At 36.0% G+C, this 24,251-nt stretch overlaps 1 protein-coding gene and 2 long non-coding RNA genes across 4 annotated transcripts in view; 1 reads left to right on the forward strand and 2 right to left on the reverse strand.

Moving 5' to 3' along the window:
- LOC126825131 (serine/arginine repetitive matrix protein 2) overlaps positions 1–19,008 on the forward strand; it is a 93,722-nt gene extending 74,714 nt beyond the window's left edge. The window contains exons 3-5 of one of the 2 annotated variants that reach the window (XM_050554624.1): positions 728–824; positions 2,292–2,733; positions 11,855–19,008. In XM_050554624.1, the coding sequence (XP_050410581.1) occupies positions 728–824; positions 2,292–2,733; positions 11,855–14,462 (3,147 nt within the window). In that variant the 3' untranslated portion in view covers positions 14,463–19,008. Of the gene's footprint in view, positions 1–727; positions 825–2,291; positions 2,734–5,280; positions 5,391–11,854 lie in introns of those variants that run through there. The other variant, XM_050554625.2, reaches the window with a different exon arrangement.
- LOC126825179 (uncharacterized) lies at positions 3,805–8,770 on the reverse strand. The gene is made up of 2 exons (XR_007681830.2): positions 8,682–8,770; positions 3,805–4,067 (listed from the first exon to the last, which is right to left on the reverse strand). It is a non-coding gene; the product is annotated as an uncharacterized LOC126825179 (long non-coding RNA).
- Positions 19,009–20,599: 1,591 nt separating the features above from the next.
- LOC126825177 (uncharacterized) lies at positions 20,600–23,239 on the reverse strand. Its single transcript, XR_007681828.2, has 3 exons — positions 23,142–23,239; positions 21,407–21,672; positions 20,600–20,962 (listed from the first exon to the last, which is right to left on the reverse strand). It is a non-coding gene; the product is annotated as an uncharacterized LOC126825177 (long non-coding RNA).
- Between the last annotated feature and the right edge of the window lie 1,012 nt (positions 23,240–24,251).

A 24,251-nucleotide genomic window follows, 5' to 3' on the forward strand; every position in this document is an offset into this window, starting at 1 on the left:
AGGTGATTTTGGGACTAATGTCTGGCTCAATTTTATTTCAATAATTCATTTGAGCCCAAGTTTGGACAGGTGACCCTACTCTTTGTCACCAACAAGTGGGGATTCGAAACCATGCCACAGGACTCAGCAGACCAAGCGGTTCACCTGTCCATCCTCTTGGTCCTCGGTCTCCTCCCATAGCTAAAGACCACTAGACACAAGCAAATTATTGAAATAAAATTGAACCATATGTTAGTCTTAAAATAACCTAGTTTGTGTCGAGTGGGCGTTAAACCCAATTTCTCTCTCTCTTTATCTTCAAGACCTTGTTATATAGCTAGCCACTTGAATCTCCTTATCAATGTTTTGTGTAAAATTCCAAAATTTGGAACAAAAAGATTTTTTTTCCCTGAGGAAATAGAAAACCAAATTTTGAAAACCTTTTTTCTCTCAGCTAAAAGAGATACCGAAGAATAAAATCGGTCCAGAGCCAATCTGGTTGAAAAGAAGTCACTCATTCAACAAAGACACATAACCGAAGGATGATGGTCCTACCCGTTCAGTTAATACAACAGACAATCTCACTTTGGTCCACAAAAGAGAGACACATACTGTCAAACTAAAATGTTGCACTGAATAAATCAGATCGTTGCTACAATTATTATCTTGTCAACTACTAAATGCCGATGCTATACTTAAGACCTCCACCACTACACATGAGTACATAATATATTTGACATATTTCCAGATTTTACGGAAGCATGTTATGGTTCGAGTTGGCGGTGGTTGGGATACGTTAGAGAGGTATCTGGACAAACATGACCCATGTAGATGTCATTATCCAGGTGAGTTGTATAATCATCATTGATTAATAACAATAAGACCAGCCATTGCATGCCATATTACAATTTCCCACCCTAATTGTTGTTTCCTTATACTAGTTATGTTAGGGGATTGGACATAATGCCAAAGTACATAATGTGCACAAACAGAATGGCACAGGGAAGTGTTATCACAAGATGTAGTTTTGAATGTATGTCCCCAAGACTCAATGCATACAAGAATCTTGCCCACACAGGTATTTGAACCCAGGAGATTCGAGTAGAGAGTCCAGTGCCCTTACAAATCGACTATCATGGCCCCCACACCAGAAACACTACCCCTATCTAACAAGAACCTAGCCAACTCCAGGATTCACCCCCAGGACGTTCCAGTATCCTCACGACTCGACCACCATACCCCCACTCTAAAAGAAATTGACCTTTTAATATATTATAACTTATTGATGTAGCAGCATGTCTCTAGATACTCAAGGACATACTCTAACCTCCTGTATAAAAGTTAAGATGAAATATTATATGTATTCAAACCCACTAGTACCAGTAAATTAAACATATTGAGATAAAATGAAAGTAGGGTGAAGTGTGTAAAATGCAGTGAAGTGTGTAACCAAGGTTACAGTGGATGGGTAATTTACATATAAGTAGTAATTGATCTTTTTGAGCTTGGTTATTGATGAATTATTTAAATTTAGTCTGTTTTACATAAAATTCAGTTAGACTTACTGGTGAGGGGGCCAACCATTGAATCCGAGTTACTGAATTTGGGTCGTGATATGTGACCTTGTGGTGCCAACGATATTAACTGACAGTTAGATAACTTGTTGGTGCGACTGGTACTACATGGTAAAATGTCAGAGATGAACGAAGAAAGCTACATTTTAGTATCTTTGATAGGAACGCCTATAGGGCCTTGTTTCTCAAAATCTTAACTAAAGATAAAATCCAAATTTTAGTAGATACTTCAATTTTGATTAGCTAAGCACTTAAATCAATCTAATATTATCCAATCAAATCACTACAATTTGGATTTTATCTTAGTTAAGATTACGTGAAACAGGTCCCTGTTCTTTTAACTAAGTGTCCTTGATACTAGGGGTGGGGGTGGGTTGGGTGGCCGAATGGTTAGTAAGTGTGCGCTGTATCATAAGGTATGTCATTTAGTCAACTTGCCTGGTTTCGAATCCTCGGTTGTATGGACAAGGAAAGGAGTAGGGTCGCCTGTCCAACCTCGTGGGTTTTCTCCGGGTCCTCCGGTTTCCTCCCACTGTTAAAGACCTCTACGCCCAAGCGAATTATTGAAATAAAATTAAACCATATGTTAGTCCCAATATGACCTAGTTTATGTTGAGTGGATGTTAAACCCAATTTCTCTTTCTCTCTCTTTCTCTCATATTGATATGCTTTTGGAAGATGAAAATTAATTTGTTTCGTAAGTAAATCACATAAGATTATATTGTTATCTATTTTCAGGACATAGACCCACTACACCTGGAAATCCAGGTCAAAAATCTCAAACTCGAAGAATGAGTACACCAAATGTCGGTCCAACAGCAAACAGCATTACCTCCCCTAGACGTATGTCAGCAGCCAACACAGCACAGAGCACGCCCAATAAATCATCCAGTTCGAACGCCCGGAGCAAGTCAACAAGTCCAGGTTCACGAAGATTACCCAATTCACAACTTTCAACGATTCCACAAAATTCTGAAACATCCCAAAATAATGTTCGATCTCTGATGAGTCGTAGAAGTCATTCTCCAGGACCCATTCCTAACAGAAGCCATTCGCCAGGACCTGGAGTTGTTCCCCCTTCCAGGTCCCTACCACAGACCCCAGGTAAACGTAATGGTGTAAGAAGATCATCTGGTACATGTTCACCAGCCCCCAGTAAACCCCAGCCTCTCTCTGTCAGGTAATACTTGATTTCATTTTTTAAATGTGGTCGTATATTGTCGTTGCCCACCTCTGTCCATCCTTCCAATTGCTTGAGCGCTCTAAAGGCTAAAGTTGTTATCCGATTGACTTAAAACTTATACATCTTGTTTAGAATCATGAGACAAAGTATCCTATTGATTATGGCCCTTTGCCACTTTGAAAAATCTTGTGGATGCTCTAGAAGCTAAAGTTATCTTCCGTTAAGTGATTTCTGATCAAAACTGCCAGAGGTATGACCCTTGGTCATTTTGAAAAATTTGACTTTAAATTTATTCAAAGTGTTTAAGGTTTTGAGATGAAGAATCCTACTGATTTTTAGCAATTTCCTATAATTTTAATCAAATTATATTTATTTGTGATAATTACTTAATGGCTTGTTACTCTTGATGAGTTCGGAATGTCTTTTAAACTCCTACGTTACCTTCGAAACAATAAATATTCGACAACCCTTGTGGACTGCTAGGACGACTTAGCTGCTGTGGACATAGGTTATGTTGCCTGGCAACCTATCTTTATCTGTTTCAAGAAGAAAGATTTATTTTGTAAGGGGGACCACATTTGTTGTTTAGTTAGGATGCTGGACTAGCAATTACAATGTTCAGGTTTATGAGCCTTCGGGAGTTTCATACCTGAGTACCAGTTAGGACTCTGGACTGCCAATTCCAAAGTCCATAGTTTAGAGCCTTCAGGATTTCAGTCCCACATCCACTTGCATTTTCGACAATAAAACATTAATTTATAAGAGGGAGCACTATGTTTGCATGGTTACAACACTGCACTGTTAGAAGGATTGTGTCAAATCTGGTCCAAGAATATTGGGAAGACATGACGTACCCAATAAATTTAGGTCGCTTTGACCAAATAAATTTGGGTGGTAATGACCGAAAATTATTGGGTCAGAGCGATCCTAAAAAAATATTGGGTCCTTCATGTCTGTACCCAATATTGTTGGGTCAAATTGAGATGGGTCGCTCTTCGTAGGGGACATTTGCGTTTCAAGAGATGCAAAATGTGATACGCGGCCTTGGGATGTAAGGCAAGACTGGAATAGAAAAAAGGCTTTTTATTTCAATATGTGAAAATATTATAGTATAGGATAGGACATGGTAGCTTCCTCTTGGTGTGTTTAAAGGTGGTCTGGCTGTGGTAGGCTCATTGATAATCACTTGGAACACTGGTGCTGGTAGGTCACCGTCCACTGACTCAATTGAAAATGCAAGTATGGTGATGGTGGCGATGATGGCGACCCGGGTTCATCCTCGCGTTTAGGAGAAGCCTACTTTTTACCACATTTCTCTTCAGGCTCTTGGTCTGGAAATGAATAAAAGAAGTAATATCACTTATCAGATACTTGCTAAAATTAAGAAGATAATTATTTCTATTTGCTACGCACAGTGGGTGAGGCTATTCATTTCAAGATACTGTAATCTTGTTGAAGATATGGCGTTAACTTATGAACAATCAATAACAGGCCTATCTAACATGTGATCACGGCTTTCATTAAATAAATCGTATAGATCTAGATTTACCAAATCTTAACAGACACAAAAATTAATTGTGAAAGTGAAAGTTAGAAATTACGATGTTGGGGATTAAAAGGATTCAGAATTTTCCAACCCCGGTTCCGTTTGTTGGGAGTAATATGTTCATAGTTGACTGCAATGAAATGAAATGGGGTTTAATGGCCTGCTGTTCTTCTCTGACTGGGCAGTGAGGGAAACTTTGCCCGGACAGTGGCGCTACAACCTACTCTTATATGGAATTTCAACTACCAAGAGTTCTTTTACATGCACGCCAATATATATACACAGGACATCAGGTCTGACAAGGAATGTATGGATGGTTAGGACACATGACTAGCAATAAGAATTTGTCCAGGTTTTAAAGTCATTGGTAATACTGTAAAAGATAAAGTTCTCTGGTTATAAGTCTTAAATGAAACAAACACTGTATTAGATGTATAGCAAGTTTATATATTATTATATCTTTTCATAATCAGTGAAAATTTCAATTATTCTAGCCTGTTCATGAAAATTAAAATTAAGATTGCTCTATCTCTACATTAAAATGTTTGTATGATTTATATAATTATACAATTCAATTAGGCAAACAGAAAGAGAAAAATACTTGTTTTGTAATAAATTTGAAATAAATTTTGGTCGGTTACATAATTACCATAATTTGTTTTGTTGGAGAGATATCTAATGTTTTTATTACTACCAGATTAATTAATTATCATTGTTAATTAATATTGCCTAATTATAGTCACTTAATTAAAATACCTTTATATTTGGTACAGATCTTTAATTGGTTAATACCTAATCAAATTGTTAAACTCTATGGGCTCCCGACTAAGTCAGAGTTTATCAACATAGATCAAATTTATTCTTTGGATGATTAAATATCATTTTATTTAACTAGACTGCTTGTGTGTCTTTGTTTAATCTTGTACATGTCTGAACAGATTCTAATATTTACTGTGGTATATGACACTAATATATCACACTCCATAAAGAGGCTAACATGCATTATAGAAGGATATACCACACTAAAGTTTAAAACACATTGGACTAACTACCTATATTGATCTACTCCAGTGGTGAATATATTCTTTCAGAGGATTTTTCCAAAATGGTATATTTTCAATTTATTTACCAGTTTGTGAAATATTTAATAGACCACATCTAAATTATAAATAATGTTTTTTGGTGATTATTTACCAGTTTGTGAAATATTTAATACACCACATCTAAATTATAAATAATGTTTTTTTAGTGATTGTACTAAGTGCTTATTTTTTAAATTCATATACGCGATAATATACCATGAATTATAGTGAGTATGCAGGCAGTAATATTTGAAAAAAAACCAGATTATTTCATGAAATTAAATGTTAATGAATTTAAAACAATATTTCATTTATTAATTTACAAATAAATAATATTTAGGATATGTGAGATAAATGTAAGGAATATGATAATGGTTTTTACAAAGAGAATTTTGAGGTGGCATTTCTCATGTTTTGAGAGAGAGAGAGAAATGGGGTCCACTTGACACAAACTAGGTCATTTCGGGACTAACATATGGTTTAATTTTATTTACATAATTCGCTTGGGCGTAGGGGTCTTTAGCAGTGGGAGGAAACCGGAGGCCCCGGAGAAAACCCACGAGGTTGGACAGGCGACCCTACTCCTTGCCACGTACAACCGGGGATTCGAACTCATGTTTTGAGAATGAGTTCATTATGTATTTTTTTAGGCTGTTTTAAAAATAATAGGGTATATGTTAATTTAAATATATTTTAAAAATAATAGTAGAGTATATTGTATTTAAACATATTTGATAACTCATACTTGAGAAGGAGACGGCCATGTATTACAGTATGCTAAAATCTAAAATTAAAAACTTGTGGACACTGGTGAAAATGTTCTTTTAGAGATTTTATTAAACGGTATATTTTAGATTTAATTAGAAATTTTTAAAGATATAAAATCTTTCCATTTGTTACATTTGTAGCTACCATGCATTAAAGATTCCCATGGTAAATTTAAAACTTGTGGAATAGATACAATCTTATTAAGATGTTTAGTGGGGAAATGATCTTTTAGAGGATTTTATTAAATGGTATAATTTAAATTTAATTAGAAATCTATAAATATAAAATCTACGATATTTCTTATCGTATCTACATGTACCATACTGGTAGTCAATCTTACATCTTGTATTTGAAATGGGGGGGGGGGGCAAATGGCTTAACATGTGCGTGCTAGATCACAAGGCCTGTGGTGAGGTTTCGATTCCCTGCTTATACGTGGCAAAGAGTAGGGTTGCTTATCCAATCTCATGTTGCCTCCCACAGCAAAAGACCTCTACACGCTGGTGAATTATTTAAACAAAATTGAACCATATGTTAGGTCTGAAATGACCTAGTTTATGTCGAGTTGACGTTAAACTCCTTTTCTCTCTCCCTGTATGTTAAATAGGATGACAGTCAGTGTTACCGCAATACATCGGATATATCTAAAACCAGGTTGGAAACTACGCATTTGTTTTTTTCACAAATTAATATAGTTTTTTGATGTACCTAATATTGAATTCTTTGATCATTTGAAATATTTGTAAATTTCGTGTTGATAATTTAAACAATTGGCATCTATAAATATTTTATTTTATTGCATTCTCCATTTATCTAATTGATTGAGTGAAGACATGCAATAATCTTGTTCTTAAAGTTCTCTGTACTAAACTGTATAATATTTAAAGGAGGTAAACCACATGGTTTCGTTTTCCCGGTTGTACGTGACCAGGAGTAGGGTCGCCTGTCCAACCTCGTGGGTTTTCTCCGGGTTCTCTGGTTTCCTCCCACTACTAAAGACCCCTACGCGCAAGCAAATTATAATTGAAATAAAATTAACCATATGTTAGTCCTGAAATGACCTAGTTTGTGTCGAGTGGACATTAAACCCCATTTCTCTCTCACTCTCTTTTAACATTAGCTATATTTTAAAGACATAAAAGACAGTTTATCATTGAATAAAACTGATCATCATAAAAAAATCCTCTGAAATCGATAATTTTATTTTTGATTTAATTCAAAGAGATTTTGTAACTTTTGTAAAGGAAATCTAAGTAACTTTCAAACATGAAATGTTTTTATCTTGGTGTATAATTATGTGTTTTTAATGGTTGTAATTTTTTCAAACTCTTTGAACTGAAATTGATTCCAGTACAGAGGACCTGGCAAGTAACTGTCTAGTCGTGGAGATGGGACAATAAAAACCCTGAAGATCCATGTACACCTTAATGTGCACGTAAAAGATCCCTTGACAGCTGTAATACAATTTGCCTCCATAGAACATTGCATGGCGCACGCCCGTCTTCATTAGCCTTATCCCGGTTTCTCAAAAATTATTAACATCAGTTTCAATACAAAAGCCCCTGCTTCAAATAATTTATAAAAAAACTTTCTTAAATATTTAAATCATATATTTGAAATTATGAAATAACCGTTTTCTGGGGGGGGGGGGGGTTATTATTAAATTGAAATGTGGTTTTAATTGTGTAAGATGAGAATTGATAACCAGTGTAGATATTCATGTGTTGACAGTGAAGATTTTTTTATAGTATGTGCTGTTCTTACAGTAGCCATATTATTATTAACTCATTAAAAATAATACAACCATGTCGAGTCTTTGTATGAAGTTAAATCATATTATATTAGGACCATCTACACACTTGAATCTTACAAACCTCTACATTTTGCATATACAATGTGTGAAAACTCTAATTTTTAAATTGGTTGACTACCAAAATAACCTTTGTTTACAGTAAGTGATGTTATAGATAGATAACCAATGGGTATTATTCAAGAACATTTGCAGGTATCGGAGCTTAAACTGTTAGAATTTCTAAAATTAATATGAAATGAAATGAAATGGGGTTTAATGTCCTACTGTTCTTCAAGTCATTCTTCAAGTTTTACTTCAAGAGAAATGTTAGCTTAACCCTGACTGATAGCGACCTGTATTGGATTAGGTTAAGCTTGGATTAAGATGGATTTAGGAAGGTGTGTATAGATCGTACAGCCAGGTTATTAATAAAGATAATACCTGTAGTACACCTATAAAATTAAACACCTACTACTACAACAGGTAATATTGTCAATATATGATCAAACATGACTATAGTATGACCAGTCAGGAGGTTTTGTTATTAGATAGGCGCAGGAGACTCACAAAGAATAGGTATAATATGATAGGTAATACTGTATGAATAGTCAGACATCATCACTGTTACAGTTGTTGTTAATATAATATCATTAACTGTATGACTAGTCAGACATTACCACTAGTAGAGTTGTTAAAATAATATCATTAACTGTATGACTATTCAGAACCACTGTTAGAGTTGTTGTTAAAATACTACCATTTACTGTATGACTGGTCAGTCATTACCAGTACTGTTAGAGTTGTTGTTAAGATAGGTGCAGGAAACTCACAACTCACATGGGTTATAATATGGACACAGGTCACCAATAATTTTCCTATTGACTTTAATGTTAACTCTCGTCTTTTTGACCAGCTGTAACTTTTACCCAAATTCTTGTGGGGTTGTATGCATTCCATCAAAGATGGAGCGATATGTGGCAACCTCTTGCTCAAAAGCAGGTATGGGCTTCACCATGGAAATCTTGAGATACAAAAACTGGAAGTAGCATATGCATCAACATGCAACTTTCCGCCCTACATTTCAGCATAACCAACCTCTTAACTCTCGTATCCTTCTGCATCAAAATCATGAATATTCATCAAAAACTGGCAGAAAATATATATTCAAACTATTTTCTCCACACCAAAAAGTCAACAAAAATCGCCATGCAGAAGGGGCAAAACGGGAAAGTGAGAGAAAGACTAAAAATAACTTTGGCCCTTGTTTCGTGGGTAACCAGCGTAGGAATATTTGGTGGGCTGTGTCAATATGACTGGTAACCAGCGTAGGAATATTTGGTGAGCTGTGTCAATATGACTGGTAATACCATTAACTGTATGACTGATCAGTCGTTTTCGCTGTTAAGAAATTTTTTTTTTTTTTTAAACAATATTTTAATCAGATTTTGAAAGAGATTGAGTTGTTGTGAATACTTCGGTACTGGCCTCTAGAATGTCCCAGGAAAGGGTGCCTAGTTGTTTGGATATGTAATTGAATCCTTTACAGGTGGAGGTACTGCTGTCTGTGCAAAATTCCCTCCCTTGCATTGCATGTTTATTCTTCCAAATGACCGAAGCATTGTGTTGATGAAGCTTTAAAACCTATTCAATTCCACTTTTTGTAAATATAATAATATGAAGAGCTTAAATTACAAAAACACGATAAGACTGTTTTGAATTGATTCCTTGTTTCTCCTTGCCTGCTTGCTTAGGTCAAGAACCCCAAAAATCGTGCCCATACCTTTTTAAACAGCTCAAAATATATTTAAAAAATTACATTAAAAAATGCTTAAAAAATCTACCTATCATCAGAGAAGACATTTCTCATTGTATTTATGCTCGATACAGCTAAAAATGTTGATAATACACATGTAGGGGCCCACATACTGTGGAATAAGTAACACTGTATTTTATAGTTTGAATTAAACACCTATTTCTATAGGAATTGTGTCTGTATGGGAAGTGATATCAGGTGTTCTATAAATAGTATGCATACCCTGCCTTGTACTCAACACCCATCACTACGTGATGATACATAAAGCGATAGTTTGGGCCTGGATTTCAGAAGCTAAAGAAGAGTCTATTTGTGTCCACTGCTCAATTTGCTATCTTCCTGACCATAAAAATGTCTCATGCACATTAGAATAAACACTTAAATCATTTAACACCAACTATTGACCATTGTTAAAATACACTTGTAATTTGTAAAGAACTATCATACACCTTGGTAACATCATGATCTTATTGATATAGTCAAATACACAGTCTTTATTCACTGTTACCTTAAAAATGTTAATAGAGAATGTTGTATTCATTGATTCTTCATCAGATAATTGACTAAGGGTCCTATTTCCTTCTCTCATTCCGACCTCGTGGGTTTTCTCCGGGTCCTCCGGTTTCCTCCCACTGCTAAAGACCCCTACGCGCAAGCCAATTATTGAAATAAAATTAAACCATATGTTAGTCCCGAAATGACCTAGTTTGTGTCGAGTGGATGTTAAACCTCATTTCTCTCTCTCTCTCTCTCTTTCTCTCTCTCTCTCTCTCTCTCTCTCCCCTTCTCTCCTTCTCTCATACTTTATGGAAATAAATAAAATACAAATTTGGATGATAACTAAAAATGTCTAATTCTAAATTTCTATTATTAATCATCATGGGGAATGAAACCCCTATCTATCAAAACAACAGTTAAATATTTCATTTAAAACAATTTGACCCAGAAATTTATTAAATTAATCAATTTGAAATTAAGTTACATCCATTTCAAGTTCAAATTGGTCTCTACTGATTTCAACCTGCCATCTTTATATGTCCTAAGTAAATAAAGTAATATTATTTCTGTTATTTATTTCGTACATGTCAGTCAGTCCATTCTTTATAAGAAAAGAATTATTCAATTATTCATAATACATATATTTGAACTTTTGAGATGTGTTTAAACACATAATAACAAGTTTTTACATTAAAATATTTTGAAACTTTTAAAATAAATATGACCAATCTGACTATTTGTGCCTTTAAAAGTGAGAAATTTAAAATTATTAAAGATGGTTGTCCTTGTGAACAATTTGAGGTGTTGTGCCTTTAAATCTGAGAAATTCAGTATTGTCAAAAGAAGGCTGTTGCTCTTCATATATTTATGTGAACAACTTGGCATGTTGTGCCTTTAAATCAGAGGGGGGTTGGATGGCCGAATGGTTAGCTCGCACATGCTGTATCATAAGGTCTGTCATTGAGTCAACTGGCGTGGTTTCGATTTCCCGGTTGTACTTGACAATGATTAGGGTCGCCTGTCCAACTTCGTGAGTTTTCTCCGGGTCCCCTGGTTTCCTTCCACTGCTAAAGTCCCCCTACGCGTAAGCGAATTATTGAAATAAATTTGAACCTAGTTTGTGTCGTGTGGACATTAAACCCCATTTCTCCCTCTCCCTTTAAATCTTGAGAAATTCTAAATTAAAGGAAGACTGTTGCCCTTAATAAAAGTTATAATTGTATTTTATTGGGTTTGTTGACACGTACTGTATTATTGGTATGTGTTTATTACGTTGGTATTCTCGCATATACTGATATGGTTACTAGGATTTCTTATAAACACATTTAAGTCAATAAAATATTTAAGGATATTTTTGTATACATGGTTCAGATTACTCAGATCCTATTGAGGACATTTTAAAAGTCAACAAACATTTTTAAATGATATAGATATTTTATGATGTATGTTTTTTTTTAATCTAAAGTATATATCTTATGTCAGTTCATACATTGGAGCAAGGAATAAGTATTGTAAAATTGAATTTAAAATTTGTCACAAACGAAAAACCTGTATAAAAAATTGTACATAATGAGTTTCTAATTTATGTGAATTTAAACTTAAAACTTTTCTCTTTTTAGATCCAGTAATACCAACAGAGTTCCAAAACGACAGAAGTCTTTAGACGCCATAGAAACAGACGACATGGAGACGGAGAACGGTGAAAAGATAACTCTTGATGAGATAAAAACAATGACCTTGGAGGATTTTAAGAATCTCCTCAACTCTGCTCTTTCAGTCCCCACAAACCCCACATCCCAGTGTTCTGATTCCCCGCGATCCCAAGAAAGTTCAGACAGTTTCAGAAATCAAACTAAAACATTTGTGCGCCATGCGAAAGACTCCGAAAAAGGACCATCTTGGAGAAGTGTGCGTGAGAAAGCTCGAAATGTCTGTGATTCTGCTTCAACGAGAAATTACCAAAGGAATATGAATAATAATAATTCTCATAATAAAGACAATTCTAGACCCAAGACCCCTACCTCCAACTATCGTCCTAAAACCCCCACATCAGGAATAAAGTCTGCCTATTCTCGCCCTATAACGCCTACTAGTCGTCCTAAAACCCCATCGTCATCAGCACGATCTAGTGAAGAAGATTTAACTTACCGAGGTTACATCAGACCCAGAGCTCCATCTAAAGCATCTTCATTTTCTAGTCTTGATGATGAGGATGCTGCAGAGGTAGCTGATATAAATGGTTGTGGACTTTCTCGCAGCTCTAAGGAATCTTCTCCTGCTGAAAGTGTGGACAGAAATCCGCCAATGAGGTCTCGTACACCTGGAATATCTGGTATCCCACGACCGTCGACTCCTTCAGGAATTCCAAGATCAATAACTCCAGCATCATCTTCAAAACCTTCAACCCCTTCGATGGCACGGAAGCATAGCCTTCCAGATGGAACTCAGAGACGTGTATCTTTGACCAGACCCACCACTCCTTCTGAGAAACCTGACAAAACTTACACAGGAATGTACCAAGCTAGAAGATCAAAAACTCCTGGCCCAAATCAAGAGAGATCCTATATTCCTGGTGGAAATAGATCCATAACCCCTGGTCCAAGAGAATCTTGGTCAAAGCCCCCTGTCAGTGGTAGCAACCAAGCGGATGGTGAGCGAAGAAATAGAACAGTTTCTCGAAGTCTAGATTTTAACAGACAAAGATCAAAAAGTGTTGTAGATGTTCGATTAGATGAGGAAAGTCCCTTAACAGTAAAAAGTGATCAGATCAAAGATGCTGCTGCAGCTGCTAGCGAAGATTCACGATCAAGAATGAAGAGTAAGATCCTTGCTCTGGCAGAGAAGAGGCAAAGATCCATAAGCACTGGTCCAAAGAAAAGTCAGGACTCAGCAGACAAGAAAACAGTTCTGATGATCACCAGAGGCAAAGGTGGAGGTCATTCAATAACAGTGGAAGATAATGGAGAGACAACATACAAATCTGGCTGTCCAGGAACTCCAAAAGCTAATAGAGCTTCACTGGTCAATGGTAATGCTGAAAGGTATCGCCAAAGATCCAAAACACCAGATCCCAGGTTGACCAATGCTAGAACCAGAAGTGTTGAACCAAGATCTATTATGGCAAGACGTAATTCTGATGAACCTTCAGCACAGTCTGTGAGCAAGAGATTGGAAGCATGGGTCGATTCAACTGTAAATGAAAATAAGCGTAAAATACCTCCCAGACCCAAACGCTCTATGACGCCAAATTCTCTTGAGTTCACTGAGAAGGACTTGGAACCAAGACCATTTGAGGAGATAAAAGCTGCACTGGAAAAACCTGTCAATGGAGTGGTTGAGGATCAAACTGTTCTAGCACCTCCTCCTGAGGATCCCGAAATGTTCATGAAAATGGAAAAACTTTTTGCTAAATATCGTGAAATGGAACTTCAGGCATCTGAAAGTCAAATTCCTGGAATGAGTTCTCTTGCTGTTGATGTTGTTGATCATGAAGGTGATGTTTTAACAAATGAATCGACAAGTATTTTATCTTCCAAGTCAAACTCTTCACCATCCTGTCCCTCTAATAACTTTTCATGGACAAACTCGGGAAGTTCAAGGTCTAGTGGTTCACCTGGACCATCAGCAGCAGCTGCTAAAAATGCTGCTAACCTCCATCTTCACCAAAACATGACATCGACTCCAATTGCCAACTCTACAGAGCCCAAGTTAGGGCTGGAAGATCTAAACTCTAGTGCTGCCTTGGTCTCAAAAATGAAAGAGGTTTTAAAAGTTCGTCCCCGAACTGAACCAAAATCAGGACCCAGGACACGGATTCCTGCCCCAGCAATGGTTAAAAATCAGAGATCTAAATCAATCACTAATTTGAATCTAAGTTATGATTGTGCTGCATCAAATGAATCTAAAACAGACACTGACAGTGCATATGAACAATCTGTGACAGAATTCTCTGAAGATACTGATGAACTGTCCGAAGTTTCTCAATTAACAACGAAATGTTGTGACGATTCTGTGTTGGATGTTAATCGGTGCAAAACCCCTGTTCCTAAATTAGCGACTCCACTAACAACGGGTCGATCCACTGTTATCAGCAACACAAACTCGACTTCAAGGCTGGTTCGTGCCGTGTCTCAGGAACCTGTCGATCACAGTCGGTCAAATTCTTTGTCTTCGTTATCCAGTCGTTTATCTTTATCCAATGCTGATGATGATATGGACTATGTGTGACAAACTGCTGGATTTCAAATATCTAAATGTGCTAATACTAATCGTGATATCAAATAGAAATGATTAATATATATATTGCATTTAATCGTATATACCAGGTGATGATGTTTGTGTTTGTGAAATTTTTTAAACTTTCATGTTCAGGCTTTTTGTGTTCAGCATTAGAAAATTTAAAATATTTCTTAATGATGTATTATACAAGAGCTAAATCTGCCTATTGCAGGTCTTTCTTTAGGCCTTAAATGTTATCTCAATTATTAATTAGACATTAATTAACATGGCAAGACCATAATCAACTCTCGATGCCATCTGATGGGTCTTATTTTTTATTAGATTTGAATCCAATCTGCAGTTCTATGGCTGTTGATGATTAACCATAAAAATGGATAATCAAGACTTTGTTTATTATCGTAACAATGGTAACAATGACAATCAAGGCTACAGTGTTTTTTAAATTACCGGTAGTATTTCTCGGCTCAGAGTTAAATAATTTGACTGAAATCATCTGCATATTCCCGTTCTTTACCTAATCTTCAATAATGCCCATTTAAATTTTCACATTTCAAATAACCAGAATTCTCTAAAGTCTAAACCCATTTTCTACAAAATTCATGCTTGATCCTGTTTTTACTAAGGTACAATCTGACTTGTATTTTAATCAAAAATGAATTATAATAGACATTACTCTATCATAAACTTAGTTGGTATCCATACTTCAGATCTGATCATTTTTTTTATGACTTGTTAGGGTTTGGTTTAAGTAAATTCAAATTATCCAGTTTATTAGTAAACATTTTTTAGGCTAAACCAATCTATTTTTTTAGGCTAAACCAATTTACTTTTTAGGCTAAACCAATTTACTTATTAGGCTAAACCAATTTAATTTTTAGATTTTTTGGGATCTTGATAAATAAAAACATATTTGTTTCTTGTGAACAATATTTTGTTTAAAATTTCTAAATTTTAAATTTTAAACTAAAACCGTTTAAGAAGATCAGCCGAATATATATTTTGTTTATACATTAGGTTTTTTTTCGTCAGAAGAAATAGAAAGCAAAATTCTTAATAGATTTTTCCAAAGAATACAAATTCAAATAGGTGAGGCTTTATGATGGTTCAGTGTTTAAATATGAAATTTGATTTAAAAATACACAATAAAATAGGCCTGTGTATTGATGCTATGTCTATTTAATATGTCCTAGTTTATGATATTTATTACTATGCATTTACCCACTGTCTACCTGTGGTATATTATATATATGTAATAATATTTATCCATTATATTAACAGGTGCTTGTTTAATTACATACATATATACTGTAAGAAGTTAGTGTTAGTCTCAGATTTATAGTGTGAATACGACTCTAAACATCATTCTTCATATAAATAGAAGTTCAAGCCAGGCCTCTTGTTTAGATCATGTTAGCTGGTCTTGACAGGATGGCAATGAAAATGACCAACATGAGAATTTAACTGTCAGTCATTTTACAAGCCATAATTTAAGTCATTTCAAAGAATTTAAACTTAGAACACTGTTAAATGTATAATTTTTATGTGTAACAGCTCATCAGAATTGAATTATATAATTGAAACAATGCTAGTAATTTTAAAATTATTTGATATGCGAAAAATTGGCTGGCAGGTTAAATGTTAAATGGAGAGTGACACCTTCTTTCTACTCTCCTTATAAATAGAGTTATATATCAACCTCCATTATGTGTGCGAATATATGTTCATTTGCCTTTTTAATATCTTAAAGCAATACTGTCATGAATGGCGATAAATTTATATTTTTTGTTCCATTCATAAAATAAACAAGTTCTGTTTTCATTTACTTGTATATGACTGTAGCTAAACCTTTCAAGCTGAAATTAATGTCATGAAATAACTCCTTACATTTATTTTTGTCCTTCTTTTTTTAGTAATAATAATTTTTTATTCCGTCCATTTTGTTTTTAAGGCCATATTTTAGTTTGTAGATTAGAGCAGTTAAATAACAAATAGATTGGTTTAATCAAAGACACTTTATCTTATTGTCAATTGTTATTAAAATCAATTGATTGGATTCTGTCGGCATAGAAGATCCCAAATCCCAGAATTTTGTTTATTTTAAATCAAACAACGGCTTTAACTTGATTATTTAGAGAACATATTAAACTGATTATTATTTCAAGATAATAATAATATTTAAAAATGGTTAATTTCAAGATGATCTTGTAACTTACATTAATAGTATAATCCTAGCTCATTAATATTTCCCCATCTTTTTTATTCCTATGCTACGCTCGGGCCTGTTGAAACAAAATTCATATTAAGAGACCTGTTACTGTAGCGAGCCAAAATGTGGTTCCTTCAGCTAACAAACAAATATTTGAAAATTACTAAGCGGGGAGGGTGGGGATCTAACAGGCCTGACCTGCATATCGACCTAAATGCTCCAAATATTGTTATATCTATTTTGTATTTTTGACGTGAGAACTCAGTCGTGTAACCAGGGCTATCATATCGGTCATACATACTAAAGTATGGCTATCTGTCTACAACTGGCTCCTCTTGAGAACAAACACAAAATTGGATAGGCAACATTTTAATTACTAAGCATACTTCAAGAATTTGACAAATCTTTATCCACTTATGAATAAAGTAATCGTTAAGGTTTATTTAGTTTTTGTGTGTATGACAGATGTGAAACGGAGTAGAACCGCATTACAAAATAGTATATTAACTTTTGGATATGGTGGCCATTCAGGGCAGAGATATATTCTTGGGATAAAAGTTTTCACAAAGTGTTGGCCCTAGTTTGCATTCAAAGATATTTATATAGATATGTTCAATTTTCTTTTGCTCCAAACTTACATTTATTTTGATATTCTTTATCTATAAATTTATCATTTTTTAGTCCATGATATGATATTCATTTTTATTATTATAACTTTTTTTCATTTTACATACATTTATTCTGTGTACCCTGTCTGTATAACTAACTTTTCCAAACATTTTTTTCTTAATTTTCTGATCTACCCTGAACTTGTGGTTGTCATTGATTATAATACTTTTGTCCAAAATCCTACTTAACTTGATAAAAAAAATAAGCAAAGGTCTTTCCTGCCTTACGTTTTCATGTAAATTTTAGCTTTAGAAGTTCTAAGTTTTAATGCAGATTTGGCTCTGTAAAAATACATATATTAAAGATTTAAATGTTAAGTCCAAAAAAGGGTTATTTTTAGCTTAAGAGTGTAGTCAAAATAGAGTTATTTCCCTTCACAGGCAGTTTATCATAGTTACTGGAAATTACTGTATATTTAGTTATACAATGTAGATGCTTTTCAATAGTTAATATTGCACTATAATTGTTATTTAATGAGAAAAAAAACGGTTTGGAATTTAAGACAAGTTATCTCCCTTTATTTTGTTAAGAATTAATCTATAATTTAAGCATTCTTATGATATTCTAATATCAAGTTAAATTTCACCAAAAGGCCTATAGACATTGTTCCCTTTAATTTTTAGTAGTCAATGTTCACAAAATTTTATTGTATAAATTTTATTCAAGTGACAATAAAAATATGTGAGTAAGATATTTGTACAAATGTAAACTTGAAATTGTTTTAAGATAACTTTGGCACAGCCTATATCTTATGCCTGATAAAACTGTATTGGCAACAGTGACCCTTTTTAGGGTGATGTGGCAGTATCTCAAAACCAGAATGTGGCCTAGGATTAGTGCACATATATATATATACATTAATTAATTAATTTCCAGTGTGTGTTCATTGCAAAATGTGTGTGTACGCAAGTATGCACAGATTAGAGGGAACAGTGTCTATAAGCTAATTATACATGTCTATTTACAACAACTATTGACTTTCACTTTAATTATTCGCAGGGCATGCTTGCAAATAAAATGATTTTGGAATGTCTCTTGAAAATATTATATTAAAAGTTATAAGTATATATAGCCAATAGATGTTCAAATATAAATGTTGGAGTTGTCTACCCATTGTTAAGAATTTAGTTTAAGTTGGTAGCCAATAGATGTCCAAAATCAACTTTTTAAATGCTAATAATGATAAAAATAACTTTGATGTGTAATCAACGTTAGCGCTGGAATTGTCTCCCCTTTGTTAAGAATTTAGTTAAAGTTGGTAGCCCTGAGATGTCCAAAATCAATTTTTTAAATGCTGCTAATAATAAGAATAACTTTGATGTGTAATCAATGTATAACTGAAGAAGATATAAGACATTGATTGTTGACGATTTGTACTGATGTTAGTGAGATAATGAATTATGTATGGTAAAAAAAATTAGGAGGAAATTTGCTTTGTTAGTTTCCTATATATGCAATATAAAAAAAAAGAGGAAAGTAAGGGTAGATAACTTTTAATACTTTTCGAATGAGTTATTTCCCCTTATGGTGTTTAAAACCATTCCACTGCTATCTGTGATGATGTGATGAAAGTTCACTATTTATTTATTGTCAGTATAATAATAACGACAATTGTATATTTTGAAAAGATAAATAATAATATATTTTGAAAATCTCAAATGTGTGTTTGTTAATTGATTGACTGATATACAAAAAGGGGGGTTGGATGGCCGAATGGTTGGAACGTGCGTGCTGTATCATAAGGTCTGTCATCGAGTCATCTGGCGTGGTTTCGATTCCCCGTTTGTACGTGACAAGGAATAGTGTCGTCTGTCCAACTTCGTGGGTTTTCTCCGGGTTCTCCAGTTTCCTCTCACTGCTAAAGACTCCTACGCGCAAGCGAATTATTGAAATAAAATGTTAGTCCCGAAATGACCTAGTTTGTGTCGAGTGGACGTTAAACCCCATATCTCTCGATATACAAAATCAGAATTGAAGTTTAACGTCTTACTTTTCACAATGTCTTGGCTAATGAAGACAGGTTTACGCCATACAGTGTGCTATGAGGGATACTTCACTCAGACAGGGGCACTATGGCCTACTCTTATTATGAATAATAATTCCAAATGTCAAGGAATCTTTTAGGCGCACGCAAATATGAATACGGGACCTCAGTTTCTTCGTCCCATCCAAACAGCTAGATAATGTCTTTCCCAAGCCCTCCATCCTGCACCACTGACCAGGGAGTGAAACTGAATAGCGAGCCAGGGTCTTACTGAGCGACAAAAAAAATAAATTCAAGTGAAAATTAGAAACACAATAAGTCTTCCAGGGGGCAACAGTTAACTTACTTATGATTGGAAAGGACACTCCACCACCATGGCCAGCACATTGTTGGGGAAGAGAGAGATAAATGGGATTTCACATCCACTTGACACAAACCATGTATTTTTGGAAGTAACATGTGGTTCAGTTATATTTCAATAAATCGCTTGCACCCAGGAGGAAACCAAAGGACTCCAAAAAAACCCCACAAGATTGGACAGGCGACCCTACTCCTTTTCACTACAAGCGAGAAATCGTAACCATGTCAATGACAGACCTTAAGATCTAACGTGCACATCTCAGACCCCCCCCCCCCCCCCGCCAAAATAATAGGATACACCACTGGCTGACAATATATCATCAAGTGCCAATTTAAGACAAGTGCAACCAGTGAAGACCTCAGGCGTGTGTGTGTAAAGGGGTCAGTTCACGCTGAGGAACGGCACATTGTGGGTGCAAAGGGGAGGTGAAGCGGGTGTTGGGGGTGGGGCGGTTTATAGCAAACACAAGGATCACCGGGCAGCACAACACATATCACCAATAACCAATCTTCCAATACTCCGAATATACTTCAGATGAAGCTAACAATTTAAGACAAGTATAGTCCTCATTGATGCAACCAGTAGCGTACCTTAGACTTATGTGTGGAGGGGGGTCAGTCCACGCCAAGCGGCACATTGTGGGTGCAAAGGGGAGGAGAAAGACGGGGGTGGGCAAATGCAAGTATCACCGGGCGGCACAACACATGTCACCAATAAAACAATCTTCCTATACTCCGAATATGCTAACAGCACTGCACTGAATATTCCAGAAGGAGTAGGAGACAACTGCCTGCTGGGGCCCCAATGTAGGATATCTCTTAGGAGAGTGGCACCTGTTATTTGTCTTGTGGGAGACATCTCACCAGATATACTAAATTCAGAATAATAATAAAAAAGTATTTACAATAATTTCTTTTATTGAAATATTTCCTGAAACCACTTTACATGCAAGTCTGCTTTATATTTAAGGGCAGCTGTAGCCTGTGGGAGGGGCGCAACTTAAACCAGCATAAAGCTGAGCTATGGTGACACAGGCAGCAGCAGTGTTCCCAGAGCAATAAAAGTTCAAACAGTCTCGGTAAGCCGAATAAATTGCTGTTGATGGTAAGGATGCTGCAGCAGCACAGGTAAGGAAGGCGGGATTAGGGAACAGAGCTCCACAGCCATTCTGGATACTGGTAGCACGGGCTAGCTGGCTGTCTGTGGCACAATTTGGTAAGGCAACGATTGTCTTCAGGCTGCTACATACAGCTCCTTCTGGTGTTGTCCTGCAAAAACGGAAATATAATCATAAAACTTCTAAACATGTCAGCAGTTAATACAAATACATTTTTCCTAATCACGTTATAATTTTATTCTGTGGAGGACTCAAGCTCTTTAACACTTGCATATGTCTAAATGCACGGTTCTGCACTGCACCGGACATAACAACTACATGAAAACCTATAAGACAAACACACGGGGCCCCTGGCTGAAAAAGTATCAACAGTGAAAGGGGGTTATATTCAGGTCATTGTCCATCACACTGTATGTCAGTATGGTAGATACATAGGTTTATTTGGCACAAACATATACAACGTGATAAATGACTTTTGGGGGCCCAGTCAGCCTCCCTTTAATCCCTTCCTGGTTGTAAACTATAAGGAATTATTTTTTTTGAGTTAATGTGGTGTTGCGATGATTTAATAAATATGAACCCAAAATTAACTCACGCTTGTTGGTCTGCTAAGTTTCTGAGGGAGAACGCAACGTCACGTTCGGCTAGTGTACGACCAGTTGAGAACGGTGGTGGAATATCATTAGGCATACCATCACAATTACCACACAGATTAGGAAGGAAACCAGACCCTACTTTAGGAGCTGCTAGAGCTGTAGCACCATTAGGCCGGAAGTTAACTTTGGTGTCACATTGTGGAAGAACGACAGCTGTTAGTCCCGGGGAAGAGATGTCCGATACAACAATATTGGTAGCATTCGACTGAAATGAAGATTGCAACATATGTTACTAATGTCAATTAATATAGCAACAATCCTGTTAGATAAGAATTGGTTTAAAGAAAACCAGATCGAGTCGCCTGGATATCAACTTGCCTCCCAAACTCAGTTTGAGTGGGTTATTATTAGCTACGAGAGCCTACGAGAACGTAACTAAAAACGCTGAGATATACTGATGTGCTTGTTTTTAGCTACGATTGGATGCCTTTAGTTCCAAGTGGCAAACTCAATTTCTTTATTAATGTATGTACCATCTTAAAAATAAGTTAATTTTATACTATTGGTACTTATTACACATATGCAGTCCAATCTACTGAAACAACATTCATTTATCAGCAAATATTGACAATAAAGTAAATCAAGCGATGTTTTTATCAAAATTGATTCGGACGTTGTGATTACGGCGTATTACTACTGCGCAACTCTGTTCAGATTAGGACTTTGATTGGCTATTGCACACGAGGCCCCGCCTTTATGTGTTACAGATGTAAATTTAAAATGTCGGAAAAGCAATCTTCTGTCGCTTTGATTTAAAAAGAGGGGATTTGTACCCGTTTCAGGTAGGATTATATGCTTAATTGTAGTTGGGTGTGGCAGAAATATTATAAATAACAATAATGAGTCGTTGTTTTGATTAAAAATATTGTCAATTTTGTTTACAAATGCCGGGTGCGAATCGCTTCCGCATGTGCTACGTTGATGTCAATAGCACCATTTCTTATCTCGCAACACGGAGGGTGGAGAGATAAAATTTGTTATCTAGGTTATTATGAGAGTAGAAAAGGATTTGAATGACATTTTATGGCATTATAGATGGGAATTTGGTCAACATGGTGCATAACTGTCTAGGGTTCTTTTATATAAGCACACCTAGGTGTACAGGGGGGTGGGGGGGTGGGGGGTGGATGGCTGAATGGTTAGCGTGCGCGCGCTATATCATAAAGTCTGTCATTGAGTCGACTGGCGTGGTTTCGAATCGCCGGTTGTACGTGACAAGGAGTAGGGTCGCCTGTCCAACCTCGTGGGTTTTCTCCGGGTCCTCCGGTTTCCTCCCACTGCTAAAGACCCCTACGCGCAAGCGAATTATGTAAATAAAATTAAACCATATGTTACTCCCGAAATGACCTAGTTTGTGTCGAGTGGACGTTAAACCCCATTTCTCTCTCTCGCTCTCTCTCTCTCTCTCTCTCTCTCTCTCTCTCCAAGGTGTACACGGGATCTCCTATTTTTCAGTCATTGGGTCAACTGGCTTGGTTTCGATTACCTGGTAGTACGTGACAAGGAGTAATTCGCCTGTCCAACCTCATGGGTTTTCTCTGGGTTCTCCGGTTTCCTCCCACTGCAAGCGAATTATTGAAATAAAATTAAACCATGTTAGTCCCGAAATGACCTAGTTTGTGGCGAGTGGACGGTGAATCACGGTGAGAAATGTTAATTGGATTCTGTACGTACCTGAATACCGACAGGTGTGAGATATACCGTCTGTGACACACCTGCTAATAACACGGTTACGGCCGTCCTGGTAACAAGCGCTTTATATGGTTTTCCGGCAGGTTCCATGGTTTCTGCGACAACGGTAACGAGACAACCACTAGCCGTAGCGTAGATAGACAGGACATAGTTACAGGGTAGAACCTGAGTTGTTCGGCCTCTACCATCATAGAATATGGTATGGGGGTCACCAAACGATGCACAGACACATTTAGTTGCTGAAAAAAAAAGAAAATATCCTATAACAAGAACGTAAAGGAGATAATTTAATACCTAATTGAAATTATTTCTTGATATTCTGTTTTATGGTTTGCAGCCTATGGAGGGTTGATACTCAGGCTATGCTCTAGAAAGCACCATTTAGAATCAATTTTTCAAAATTATAACTCATGCTCTTTAGGATTTTAAAGAGAAGTTTTCATACTTACCAGCTGGTTCACACATAAATCTACCTTCTCCTGTAAACCCTGGATTGCATCTACATTCGTTATCTATACATGATGCATTCGGTACACAAACAGCTCCTTGACATAAGCCTGAAAAATTATCAGAGGTATCAAAAGTTCTAGAACGAAATGAAATGGGGTTTAAACTTTAACTTAACGCCCTTCTTAACGCTAAACAACCACATTTTATATGGAAAACAATCACTGGTTTGTACACATATAATATCACGACGTTTTGACAAGTGTTCTCTTATCGTTATCAAACACAAGTCATTATTTGATTATCGAAACGCTGTGCTATTATATGTGTATAAACCAGTGATTGTTTTCTATATAAATTGTGTGTTCGATCCCTGCATTGGCCGAGAAAGTTCATCCAGATTTTCCGGCGTGGTTCCCCCTTGTCAGTGATGCAGGACGGAGGACCTGACAAGGACAGCTGTCTATTCTTTCGGATGGTACGAAAAACCGAAATCCCGTGTATACATTGGAATGCACGTAAAAGATCCCTTGGCAGTTGGAATTCGATATAAGAGTAGGCGATAGTGCCGCTGCCCGGGCAAAATTTCCATCATAGCACACTGTATGGCGTATGCCCGCCTTCATTAGCCCAGAATAGAAGCAG

The sequence above is a fragment of the Patella vulgata genome, chromosome 6 (genome assembly GCF_932274485.2).
Source record: "Patella vulgata chromosome 6, xgPatVulg1.2, whole genome shotgun sequence".
NCBI lineage: Eukaryota > Metazoa > Mollusca > Gastropoda > Patellidae > Patella > Patella vulgata.